Source organism: Lissotriton vulgaris, chromosome 7 (assembly GCF_964263255.1).
Source record: "Lissotriton vulgaris chromosome 7, aLisVul1.2, whole genome shotgun sequence".
Classification (NCBI taxonomy): Eukaryota; Metazoa; Chordata; class Amphibia; order Caudata; family Salamandridae; genus Lissotriton; species Lissotriton vulgaris.
Genome location: NC_141695.1, coordinates 35423450 through 35436362, shown reverse-complemented (window position 1 = coordinate 35436362; position 12913 = coordinate 35423450). Strand labels below are relative to the sequence as shown.

The window sequence follows — 12913 nt, the reverse complement described above, 5'->3', positions numbered from 1 at the left end:
CTCTATTTTTGACAATGAAGATGATCACTTTTGTATCAGACTTGAAAACAGGAACAGGGTTTGGAAAAAATTCTCACTCTTGCGCCCCGTCTCCTCCCTCTTTTCCTTCCTTCTTATGACCATGACGTCTTTCTTTTCCACTTCTGTGTTTTCTTTCCCCTGTTCCTTTCCCTTCCCTTCTACTCGTTCCTGACCCGTGTTTTTTTCCCTTCTTTTCTTTACATTTCCCATCTGTTTTGTCGCTCTTTTTCTCCCATCCGCTCTGGCCAGTGGGTTTCACTTCTGAGCCGCTGCCCTCATCGATAGTAGACCGCTTCTCTCTTTGTTTTCCTTTCTTTTCTTCTGAGATGCTGTCTTCATTGCTAGTAGACTCCTCTCTTTGTTGTCCGCTCTTCTCTTCTGAGCCGCTGTCTTCATCGCTAGTAGACCGCTTCTCTCTTTGTTGTCCTTTCTTTTCTTCTGAGATGCTGTCTTCATTGCTAGTAGACTCCTCTCTTTGTTGTCCGCTCTTCTCTTCTGAGCCGCTGTCTTCATCGCTAGTAGACCGCTTCTCTCTTTGTTGTCCTTTATTTTCTTCTGAGATGCTGTCTTCATCGCTAGTAGACTCCTCTCTTTGTTGTCCTTTGTTTTCTTCTGAGATGCTGTCTTCATCGCTAGTAGACCGCTTCTCTCTTTGTTGTCCTTTCTTTTCTTCTGAGATGCTGTCTTCATCGCTAGTAGACTCCTCACTTTGTTGTCCTTTCTTTTCTTCTGAGCTGCTGTCTTCATCGCTAATAGACCGCTTCTCTCTTGGTTGAACCTCCTCATCTGATTCTTGCTTTTGGTGCTGCTTCTTGTTCTTTTCTAAAAGAAAAACATGGAATTTAGGAAATGACCAAGGAAAGGTGTACCTCACATCAGAGGAAGGCTGACCATTAGAGCACTTGTGGGTGTCACGTGGTTATAGAGAAGACAATGACCATCCCTTCTCCTGCACCCATAATCACAGCCTGCCCAGAACAAAGGGATGGTGAGCGCTCTGTCCTTCTGCAGATCTCTGCCCTGGCTTAGTGAGGGCAGAGACTGCTTCCAGCTCTGGAGACAAGAGACTAGCGAGGCGCCCACTCTGACTGGGAGAATGCACTCTGTTAACGACTCTACAACTGTAATGACCAAACAAGAAAAGGCCCGCCAGACGCAAACCAGTGATCTTCTAATGAGACTGCTGGGACCTCCTTAGTATTGCTACACACTCAAAATAAAACCACCTCAGGGGGAAAAAGAAAACAAACGGCCTCACCTGGCGAGAAGCAAGAGAAGAAGACAACAGAGCCCAACTGAGAAGAGCAAGCAATAAACCAAGAAACAGACAGAAAGGAAGGGTGTTTCTGAGACTGACAACCAGCCACAGAAACATTGATACACCAAGAAGAAATCAAGAGTACTATGAGAAATATTGAAAAGAGCAGGAACAAATTTAGAGACACTGATACAACAAGAACATCACACACACATAAATAGGTACCGTAAATCGGTTGTGTGACAGGACCACGCATGCCTAAACCACGTGTGCCTTAACAACGCAGTCTAAGCAATGACTGTGACGCTACCACACGCTCCGTTAGCACGCATATCGTTACATCCCCTTGCCTTAGCAAAGCGCTGGACTTTGTAATAGTATAATTTACTCCAGTCTGTGTATCACTAGGGAAGGCATTGGACTTAAAAGCCAACAACAGTCTAACAACGCGTTCCCCAAAGCAAGTTGTTGTAATGACTTGCGTATGGTTCAAACTATGTGGCAAATGATGTTTCCCTCAAGAAACCAAATGAATCATAGCTCTAGAAAGAGTGCTAACTAGGGGGCCGATTAGGATGGCGGACGGACCTGCGTCCGTCTGCCATCCCAGAGGTGGAGGGACCGTCCGCAGGGGCAGCGGCGGTCCCTCCGTGCATATTAGGATGTGACCGCCACCCTGGCGGTCACATCCTGTATGTTTAACATTGCGGCGGGTGCTGCTTGAAGCAGCACCCGCCGCAATGTTAAAACTGCATGTTTTACATTTACATGCACAAAGCGGCAGGCACTGCGCGGTGCCTGCCGCTTTGTGCATGTAAATGTTGGGGGGTACCATAGGTACCCCCCATGTGCACCCCCCACCCCGACACCCTGGGGGCCTGCAACGGGCCCCCAAACGCCAAAGTCCACATGCTTTTCCACGGCGGAAAAGCTGACGCGGAAAAGCATGTTTTCCATGCACATCCTAATTTGGCTGACGGTGTCTTGCAGACGCCATCACCAAATAGCCCTCCCCTCCCCGCGGATCAGTGGCGGACGGACCAGCCGTCCGCCGCTGGTCCCACCGCAATCCCACCGCCATCCTAATCTGGCGGTGGGTGTTGTCTGTGGCCGCGGTGGTTAATCCGCATCCTCCGGGCCGGCGGTGGCTTCCGCCAGCCCGGGGGATGCGGATTAACCGCCATCCTAATCGGCCCCTAGGAGTGGTGCCTCACACACTCGAACTAGTGGCAGAGTGCGAACACACAGGCCCACATTCTCATCCTTATTCTCGGCTAGCTGTTGCTGTAGACATCCCTGCTTCAGAGCTTCTTGGCGCTATGTGGTCCGAATCGCTGCAGAACGCATGCATGTTCTAAACAACCAGTTCCTTGAGCAAAGGCAGATGTCAGAAGAATATTTTTAACCTCAACTATATGTATATTTTTTTCTGTTACATTTCTCCCATTGATGAGAGGAATCAGAGTGCCTGGTTGACAAACACCAATGTGCTGCACCAGATATTCCCCAAAATGAAGTGATTTGCACAGTAATCTGATTAAGTTCCATTAATTAATTATAATCAGATTAAGTTCCATTAATTAATTACATACTGGTCACAGATAGTGCACTGTTATGGTAAGGTTTCAGAGTTGCCATAGAAAATACTTGTTTTGGTTTCTTAAGAACTTTGGAGTCATTTGACCCATCTGCACAAAACTTTCCAAACAAAAGTTCCTCTTGGTTAAGCAAGGCAGTGTTCTGCAGATTTGTCAAGTGGAGTGGAAATAAAAGGGGGGTCGGGCTGAAAATCTCTGTTGCAGCGGCCATTACCCAAAACAATGTGGAGAAGGAAAAATAAAATAAGATCAGGCTTGGAGGATGAGCCTACATTGATACTTTGGACCATGCGGGTGCTCAAAGAAACTCTTCTCTGGAATTTAAATTAGTATTAAAAAAAATATTTGATCTTAGAATTTGCATAACCATAGACTGCGCCTTGGGAATTACCACGCTGCATGCGGACAAAGGATGTGTGCAGCGGGGATTATCCGCTTGTGGCGTATGGTTGGGGGGAACAGCTGGATGTGGCAAACTGAAAACAATGAACTGAGAAAACAAAGATCATAGTGCACTTATGGTTAACTTTGGTTACAACACCTTAATGTAGGTTTAAAATCCTCAGAAATTCACTTAAAAATCAATGTTAAAGTGTAGTTATGGTTGCAAATTATAACCGGAAACAACAGAAATTCAGAAGCTATGGCTATACAAAATGGATATCAGTAATATACAATATATAAAATCAAAATGTATTTAATTAACAGTACATACTCAAACCAATAAATAATACAACAGTCAAATTCATCTCTATCAAAGTGATAAAGGTAATGTAATGTAGAATCTAATCTGTAAGAATATTTAAGGCTTTAGTAATTGCATCTTTTTTTCATCAAGGGGAAGTCATGAGCATTATATTTGGTGTTTGAGTCAAGATTTGCATGCCCCTTGTATGAGTTATGGATTGTGGTCCTAACCATAACTACCTAATCCCAGTGGTTGTCTGGGGTTAGTTCACAACCACACCTCCATTTCACGTTCGTGTTTTAATGTCTATCTATCTATCTATCTATCTATCTATCTATCTATCTATCTATCTATCTATCTATCTATCTATCTATCTATCTATCTATCTATCTATCTATCTATCTATCTATCTATCTATCTATCTATCTATCTATCTATCTATCCATCTATCTATTTATGTATCTAACTATCTATCTATAAAACAGAGGACATTGTTTATTTATAGTTAGGTTAGAGTTTCAATCAGGGGCCGTATTACACAAAGTGCTCTAGGGGCGCAACAGGCGTTTCCACCTGCTTTGCACGTTCCCGGGGCACTCTGGTATTACAGATGGAGCCGCAGATGCTCGTGCACATACAGCGCCAGCGCATTCTGAAGAGGGCATTCCATCATTTTCCTGGGTGCGTGCCCTAGGCAAATTGGGGAATCCTTTTGCCTCTGCATCTGCGCCGTATTATAGACACATATTATAGACAAGGGTGAAGCTTTCAGGAGGCACTCTGACAGTGCGCTACCTTATGCCAGCACCCTGGAAGTTGAAAAGGGGGTCACTGCACCCGCCTGCAAGGGCAGCACAAGTTTGCGGCTGTTCTGGGGAGGTGCATTCTACGAAATAGGGAGCACTTACCCGGTTTGCGTCTGCCACACCTGTTATAAGATGCGCAAGGGTGCAAGAGGGGAAAGTGCACCCTATACAACATAGGGCCCCATTAAATAATTTTTGTATATTTAGTAACTTTGATATCATTTAACAAATTTGGACAAAAACTCATCCACTTTGGCTCCTTCATGGAATGTTTGTCGCTGATCCATCAAGGGGGGGCCAAGAAAAAGTGGATAGGTCCAAAAAGTGTGATTTACAAAGGCAATGCCTACCTGAAAGTTTGCATTTCAATACAGACAAAAACAGTCAAATGGAATGACACCAAATTTAGAAAAAGATGAGAACTTTACACAGGAAGCCTCATCCCCTGGGTCCAAAATGTATCAGAAAGGGTCCAGGGGACCCCATCGCTGGCCCAAAATGTGCATACTATGGAATAGGGTGCACGTGCCCCCTTTTCCTTCACCTTAAAAAGGACTTGGAGATCCCATTCCTTGGGCCGTCTCTTTTATTAAAAGGTAGTGAGGCCATGCAACCCCCCTCCTGAGCTGTCAAAGACCCTGGGGACCATCCCCCGGGGCCTGGTCAGGGACTGGGTCTCGTGCCCCCACCCCTGTGACGCAGTGTTTGTTTTCCTGCCACCACTGGTGTGTGCAGGGAAACATAAGTTTTCTCCCGTATGGCAGGTGCATTTTAAAATCTCCTGCCAATTGGGATCAAACATACAAGTGTGCTCCCAGCCGGCGGGAGTTTTAAACATGATTCCACCAGCTGGGAGTAGACTTGTGCTCTGTTACCCTGCCCCCAATGATGATGAGTAAACAGAGCACATATTGCCCCAGCCTGGAGGGAGCATGCAAAAAGCAGCTGCTCCCTCTAGGTGGGAGTAATGCCGGCTACACACATCCTCCCGTTACAGTTTGGCCCTGGGGATGGGTTCCCCGGGCCAAAGGAGGCTAGCAGAGGGGGATGTGTTGCCCCCTCCCCTTCTACATAAGCTACAGGCTAGGGTGTGGGGTCCCCAGGGTCTGTAAAGACTCGGGGGATGCGAGGCCCCCTCCCATTTATAATAACATGCAGCACTGGGGAATGGGGTACCCGGGGCTTAAGAAGGCTGGGTAGGGGAACAAGGTGCCCCCTCCCCTGTTTGATTGTATTTGGCCCCAGGGGATGGGGGGCCCTGAGGCTAAGGGGTTGGCTTCCAGCAGAGGGTGGGCCACAGGGCCTGGCCACAGATAAAGCTCTACCACCAATCATCCACCGTGCCCGGCCATATGCCATGCGCGGCTGGGGGTCAGCTTAACGTATGGTAACAAAATATTATTTTACATTAAATTTAACATATTTATGTGTGTGTGTGTATATATATTTATAAAAAATTATAAAAATATATATATACACACAAACATACTTTCAAAGAAAGGACACCGGGTCCCAAGTCCTAAGATGGCTACCCCACATCGTTGTTGATGTGGTGGCAGCCAATTAGATCTTGTTTTGAGAGATGTAGGCTCTGTGGATCATCCACGTTGTGAAATATCTATAGTTTTATTAACCTTCCTATCTTGAAAGCCGCTGAACGTTTTTACACAAAACCACAAAAATGTAAATTTTCTGGACTAAGATCTAGCTTTCTGCCAAATTTGGTATAATTTATTTGTGCCTAATTTCCTATAGACAAATGAATGGGAAAACTCATTTTGGGACCCCCCCCCCTTTATCTTGGCCCCTGCTTGACAGATCACCCCTAAACATTCCAGGCAGGAGCTAAGAAGGATGAGACTTTTTTTGGAAAGTTTCATGTAGATTCAGCAAATAGTGGCTAAGTTATTGTAAACACTAAAAAAGCAATGCCCTATGGAAACACAATCCTAACTATAACGACCCAGTGGTGATCACTGGGTAGTACATATGTATGTATATAATCACACATTATAATATACGGCTCAACACACCCAAAAAAAAAGAAATGATTAAGCAAGTTAATGCATACCGAACAGGGGAGTGGTGCACCTCATTCCGCACAAAGTTCTACAGCACTTCTCCGAGAGATCGCAGTCTTGTTCCGCAGAACAGTTTTTCAGTTTGGAGAAGTCAATCATGTACCAGGGGTTGGGCTTCCCATGAGGACGGGCACCATCTTGCTGATTTTGAGGCCAGTGTTTGTTCGACTCAGGTCGACTGGGTTCAGGAGCAAATTCTTCTTCAAGCATCTTCTTCTGAAACTTTTGTAGCTCATCACTGTGCTTTCTGAAGTAGTCTTCAAAGCACATGCCAGGATGCTGGACCTCCTGGTTGCCAGATTGTGCTATATCAAAGAAAGAAGAAAAAGGCCCTCAACACACAGAATGTCACTCACATTTTTAATTTCTTAAAAAGCCTCTAAACCCCAGCCAGTGAAACTCATTCAATGTGATCTTATGAGCCCCCATCTTTAAAAGAAGAGCCTCAGCCTCTGACCAATGAAAGAAGTCACAGTGCCTACTATCTTTTGAGCAACTGAAGCAAGACTGTGGCATCTCCTAAACTGAACTCCTCCGCTATCTGCAGATTCGGCACTGGGACACACACCCAGCAATTAAAAAAGCAGCTAGTAGAACCCAGACGCCATTTAAAAAATGGATCATCACAAACCATTACAACAAACATATCCTATCAGAATAAAGAGCAGCAGGAGAATGGCCAAAAAACAATTAGTCAAACAAGAAGGAAAAACTCTATTAGAAATGGACAAGAAATTCTCACCACAGGGGGCCTTCATAAAAATCTTGAGCCCAGTGAAACCCGTAGTAAATTTCCCAAAAGCAAATATGCGCGGTAGGTGCTTCAGTGAGTGTGCCCATGATGCTGGAGCCCGACAGGGGATGAGCCTTTTTTCTCTTTCCCCAATAAACAAATAGTTCAGGCAGAAGCCCACCACCATTAGTGCTTGTATATTTATAGACAGCAGTCGCCGTGTACCATCGCGTAGAAGTAAAGGTTTTACTCCAACTGGTATTGTATCTGACAGTAATACCAAAGGTAAGAAGGAAATTAAGTCAAACCTTATATTTCAGCCAGCATTTGATGGAAGCTCTCCTTTAGAGTAATGCAGAGGTAGTAAGAACTGATTACCCCACATTCCTTTATTTTTTTCCCCTGCCCTAAATGTTGAACAAGGTGGACCCTTTGACATTAACTAAAACAAGGCACTGGGTCGGCCATGAAATTGGATTTCGCATTTAGCCTGAACAGCAACTCTCTGAAATGCCAGAAGCTGGGACTACTTTGCTGAGACCTATAAAGGGTTGTGCAGAAGCAGCACACCTAGGGGCTCAGTCAATGCACACAGTGATACAAAGATGCAAATGTCTGGGCCAAACACCCCTGAAGAGGACCTTCAGCCAATATTATCCCAATGAATGTGTCATTCTGGCCCAGCTGCACCCAGGTATTAGTGTCAAGCTGTAGCAGGCTCCCTGCTCCTACTAGACACAGTAGGTTGATCAAAGTATCCACCAGCTACCATACACACACTTCATCATTTCATGATGTAAGATTTCGACAACAGTTGTGTACAACCTGAACACAAATCATTGCAACACTTATCACTCCTGGATGCTCAACACTTGGCACCTGCCAGAAACTGAGTAATGTGGTTCTGTTTAAGGGGGCAATGAACAGTACTTGGATGAAATTGTACTGCTTATGGCCCTCTTGAGCACACCGGCTCTTCAGTGGCACTGAGCACACTAACAACAAGACATTAAGACCCAGATTTACTAAAAAGTCATGCAATGCAGCAACACCAATTGCTGCACTTTGCAGTGTCACAGGGAGAGAGCAGGTGCTCTGCCTCTGTGCCGGTGCACTGAGTGCTACCGAGCGGCAACGCAGGCACTGTTGCTCCATGGTGCAATCTGCATGAGTTAAAGCCGGCATTGGTTTTGAGCAAGAGGTGATGCCTTCCTGCACAAAATCAACTCTTTGAGAAACTTTCCTCTTTTTATGTGTGCTGTAGAATGCAGCAGACGTAGAAAGGTAGAAGCAAGGAGAAATACACATGTTCTCTTCTCTACACCTCTGTTGGGAAGGTGTAGCCTTTTGAAACATTCTTAGGCTTACTATTCTTAGTAAACCTGGGGATGCAACAAATTACAAGGGTGGATGTGTGAGAAGACCCACACCCCACCCATGGAATGTCTTACCAATGCAGAGTGACGCTAGGCAGCAGCTTGTGCTGTTTTGTGTTGCTCTAGATTTACTAGACCACACAAGGTGCCTTTCGAGGCTTGTAAATCTGACTATACACTTGCGTTGCCTTGCGTCACCTTGCAAGTGCAACACAAGCCCTTAGTGAATCTGGGTCTTAGAAGAAAGTTTATGCAGTTTATCGTGGTTGTCAGTGGCTGTAGCATTTGCTTTAGTAATGGTTTGTCACACTGCAGACAGCACAGCTCGATCGTATCACTCCTTCCTGGCAGGTCACTCAGGTGAGATCCAAGATCACTAGCCTGGACTGTGGAGTTGTTCTGGGTCTTCCCTATCCCCTGCACTGTTTGATATTCATATTTAATATTTCTCAGTCTGTTTAAGGGTGGTCAGTTGCCTGTCCAAATCTATACTGAAGGCATCTATTGTCTTAATGAACTCTCCACAGGTTCCCAACTATTCTTATATCTTGAAGCTTCTAACACTGAACTCACCATCTTTGGCTAAATTGAATCCAGTCTCTCCCCGAAAACTATGATCTTCTTCTCCAAAATGCAGAAAAATGTAAACATTTTTGCAAGACTTATAATGCTGACTCCTCCTTAGAGCCACGACCAGTGCAGTGGTCAGCAGCTATGATATCCATCTGCGAGAAAAGAAGCCAATTCTCCTCTGCCGTAAAAAGGGGTCAGAATAGTTAGAACCCCTGTAACCTCTGGCAAGAGTGCTCCTACATGCTATACTCAGTTCATCTTATTCTGACTCCAAAGGACACAAAATGAAGCTGTTGGAGCTAACTGGGCATTTAGGAAAAGAGAGCACATTTCCTCAGTTTGCAGAGCAGTACATCGGCTTCGAGTCTTTACCAAATTTGCGTCAAGGTGGCATGCCTCACCTTTTAAAGTCTCAAGCCAAAGGCCCATCAGTACCTCAGCTGCAGGTGAGAGCTTCATCACCCAGGTCCTAATTTTAGTATGATGATATACCACTATTAATAGTGCCAAAGTAAAGTTTTCTCAGCACAGGTCCCTTATGTGTTCAATTCTATCCCTCTTAACATTAGGCCCTCACCCTTACTTTCCATCTTCAAGGAACATCTGGAGATCAGCCTGTGTGGATGGGCAGGACTTTCATGGCCACCTCTTAGGGGCACAGCTGAGAACAGCACAATATATAAATCCTGTCTGTTGTTGCTGATGGATATGCTGAGACCTTCAGCCTCTGCATCCTTCTTTGGTCTCCCAGAAAGTTCCCATAACCACTGGCAGCATCAAAGGACTTACCGGCAGGTAAAACATTGGCCGCTGCCAGGGCCAGCAAGGACGAAAAGAGAAGAATCTTCATAGCAGCTGAGCAGGGACTACAGTCTCAGTATCTGTGGAAGAGAGAAGATCTGAGCTCCTTTCACCACTGAACAGGGTAAGGCAGGCCACTATATATAGGACGCTGACGGCTTTATCGAGTGGGAAATTTGATGGAAGACGCACATCGATTATAGGATTATTCCATCCCATCGAATCTGAACAGCAGCAGTATGTTTCTCCTTTTGATGTAGGCTTAACCTTTGCATCTGTTACAGCAGCCAAGAATTACACAAGTTGAGATATGAGCACCAAGAATGGGCTTCTGTGTCTCAGGCAGAAGGACACAGTGTACAAATCAAACACTGGTTTCATCCTTAAGATGCACCTCCACCATTCACACTGAGGTCTGGAGCTTGCAGTCAGATATTATGTTTTAGTTTAAAAATCTTTTATTGAATGTGTAGCAAAGTACATCTTATCATAATATAAAAATGTATAATAATTTATATTTGAGTACACTAGGAAAATGGAGATGTTGAAATTGACAGATTTATAAAACAGGAAACCAGATGTCATTTCATTTGTACTCAAATAACTTTACTTGCGAGGAAAAGAAAAAAACAGAACATAATGTTATACATTTCTAAAAAGGTGTAAATAGGGAGAAAGAAGATGGGAAAGAAGGAGGGAATATGAAAATAGTATTGCATAGCCTCTGTATTGAGTGTATGAAAATTAAATGCAAAACGTCTAAGAAAGCGGTCAACCCTTATATAAGAAATAAGAAAAATCAAGGAGTGTTATACGTCAGTTTTCCTTTTAATTACTTTCCTCTTTAAACAAGATACTTTCAGATGACATTTGTTGATGGGAATGGAAGATAAGAGGTATGTGTCCTAAATCAAATCATATGTCATTTACTGTCACACTATGCTAGGAACACATTACATGAAATAATTATTTTAAAATCTTTAAAGCTAGCCACATACCAAGTTACAGACCAGTGATCTGATTAGGTAGGTGTATGGTATGGTAGTGCAATAGGTTGAGATGGTGTCCAGGGCCTTATGTACAAGTAATTTACAGACACGCTTTACCTGTGGCGGTAACAATTCCTTACCATGATATGAGTGCATGAGGGCTATGCTGGAGGGCACATGCTGAGCAGGTATGCCAGACATCAGGATGATTTATCAAACAAACGGCTCTCAGGAGAAAGAATCAGAGTGCATTAAGTCATTGGTATTTTCAATGTTGTCTGCAAACCCCTTTATGTTTCAGAAATAAATACATTTAGTGAATAGCAGACAGCAGTGATCATACAATCAATGCTTGGGTGTAGGAAAGTGCCTCCTTTGACATGGATAGCCCCCACTTTTTGCCTGATTCTGTAGTGTAGTTCCTAGTTTCCCACTAGGCCCTGCGCATTGGAATAACATAAACAGTAGCATCGACGTGGAACTGCGGATATTCCAGGCCTCCACTGACTATGCTAAACTTAATTGGGTGTGTTACCAACTAGCTCAGAGGTCACTGGAAACTTTCTTCTCTGCATGGGAAGTGATCAGCTTCCCTGGCACAGATAAGAAGGGATTCAGTTTTCTAACAACCGTGCAACATGACAACTTTGCTCCTCAGATCAAGAGTCAATCTCTAGGATCGTGTGAAACAATAGACAGGTATTTCACTCAGTCAGTTTAGTGCAGTTTACTTTCACGAGATGTAGAGAATAGAGAGACGGGCGTTTGTCAATAAAGGGTTAACATTTATTGAACAGTCTTTCTTCTCGTACAAGAGAAATGTATTGCCACAATTGCAAGACTTGTTATGATAAAAAGTACGTACAGTAAGATAAGGATTGCGAAATAGAACTGTAAAAGCATTGATATGGTTTCTTAGCCATACAATGGTTTAAAAGTAATAAAACATATATACATTCATATATACATTAGGCTAACATACTCAACTGGTGCTTCTAACTACGCCTACCCCAGTGTGCCTGACCTAAGCCTAACACGTGGAAGGGGAGTAAGTAAGTAGCTTTAAGTTAAGTTGGTTTTGCCAAGGTTTGCTTCAAGAATTCTCGTCTAAGGGTTTAGTCAACACCATACCTCTGAATAGAATGATGGAAGTCTGGTATTTCCTTCAGGGGGCACTCAATATCCCTGTCACCCGCGAGGGCAGACCGGAAACGCTGGAGCTGGATTTCTCTGCAGGAGAAAGGCAGCGGCTCTTCTTCAGCGCGTCGGGAGGAGGAGGCGGGGGACAGCGTCCGCGGCTGCTGGAATCTGCTAGGCTCTTCGCAGAGGGACGGCTGTTCAGCTCCTAAGCGTACTGCACCATCGTTCGCGCTTTAGCAGCGATAATGGTATCAGTAGCTTCACCACCAAGGGGCAACAGCAGCAGTGTACTGCCTGCAGCAGCAATGGGATGCACACAGGGTGCACGACAGCTTACAACAGCACAACAGCTCTTGTTGGTCTCATTGCTTAAGGCAACGTTGGTAATATTTATACCTGACAGGTGCCGGGTTTGACGCAAGTTTGCTGGACATAAGATGTCAATTAAAGATGTCACTAGGAAGTGATAGCTATCAGTTGCTCATTAGAGTTCCATTACTAATCAAAACACAGCAAGCGGGGATTTCCAGGTTTGCTGAGTTTTTATCTTGTTGAAGAACTCGGAGTGTTAATCTAGGAATATCAGATAGTGACTTCTGCTCTGTCATTGCACTAATTGGTTGCAAAGGAAGTGGCAGAGAACTATGCTGGAATGTGGCTCTGTTCGTGTGAGGATAGAGATGACTTTTCTGAAAATCGCACTTGAACGGTTATGCCAATATAGGAAATAAATGGATTTATAGCCGAATAGGGGCATAAGGTCACAGTATCGATCAGGAACCTAGATAAACACGCAACACCCACTCCACGTATTCATGTCCATCAAATTACTAAAACTAGAGCAATTAG

General features: G+C 44.3%; 1 protein-coding gene across 1 annotated transcript; it reads right to left on the bottom strand.

Moving 5' to 3' along the window:
* Positions 1 to 258: 258 nt before the first annotated feature.
* LOC147700620 (uncharacterized) lies at positions 259 to 10052 on the bottom strand. The gene is made up of 4 exons (XM_086928458.1): positions 9924 to 10052; positions 6443 to 6757; positions 526 to 843; positions 259 to 350 (listed from the first exon to the last, which is right to left on the bottom strand). The coding sequence occupies exons 1-4, from the start codon at positions 9982 to 9984 to the stop codon at positions 277 to 279; spliced, it is 768 nt and encodes a 255-aa protein (XP_086784584.1). The 5' UTR covers positions 9985 to 10052; the 3' UTR covers positions 259 to 276.
* Positions 10053 to 12913: the final 2861 nt, after the last annotated feature.

Bases quoted from the DNA above. Each gene is read 5' to 3' on its own strand.
- LOC147700620 (XM_086928458.1), bottom strand. From the start codon at position 9,984: ATGAAGATTCTTCTCTTTTCGTCCTTGCTGGCCCTGGCAGCGGCCAAT. The intron at 6,758-9,923 runs GTAAGTCCTTTG...TCTTTGATATAG, and splicing joins GGCCAATGTTTTACCTGCCG to CACAATCTGGCAACCAGGAG. The intron at 351-525 runs GCGGCTCAGAAG...CAATGAAGACAG, and splicing joins GTCTACTAGCGATGAAGACA to CATCTCAGAAGAAAAGAAAG.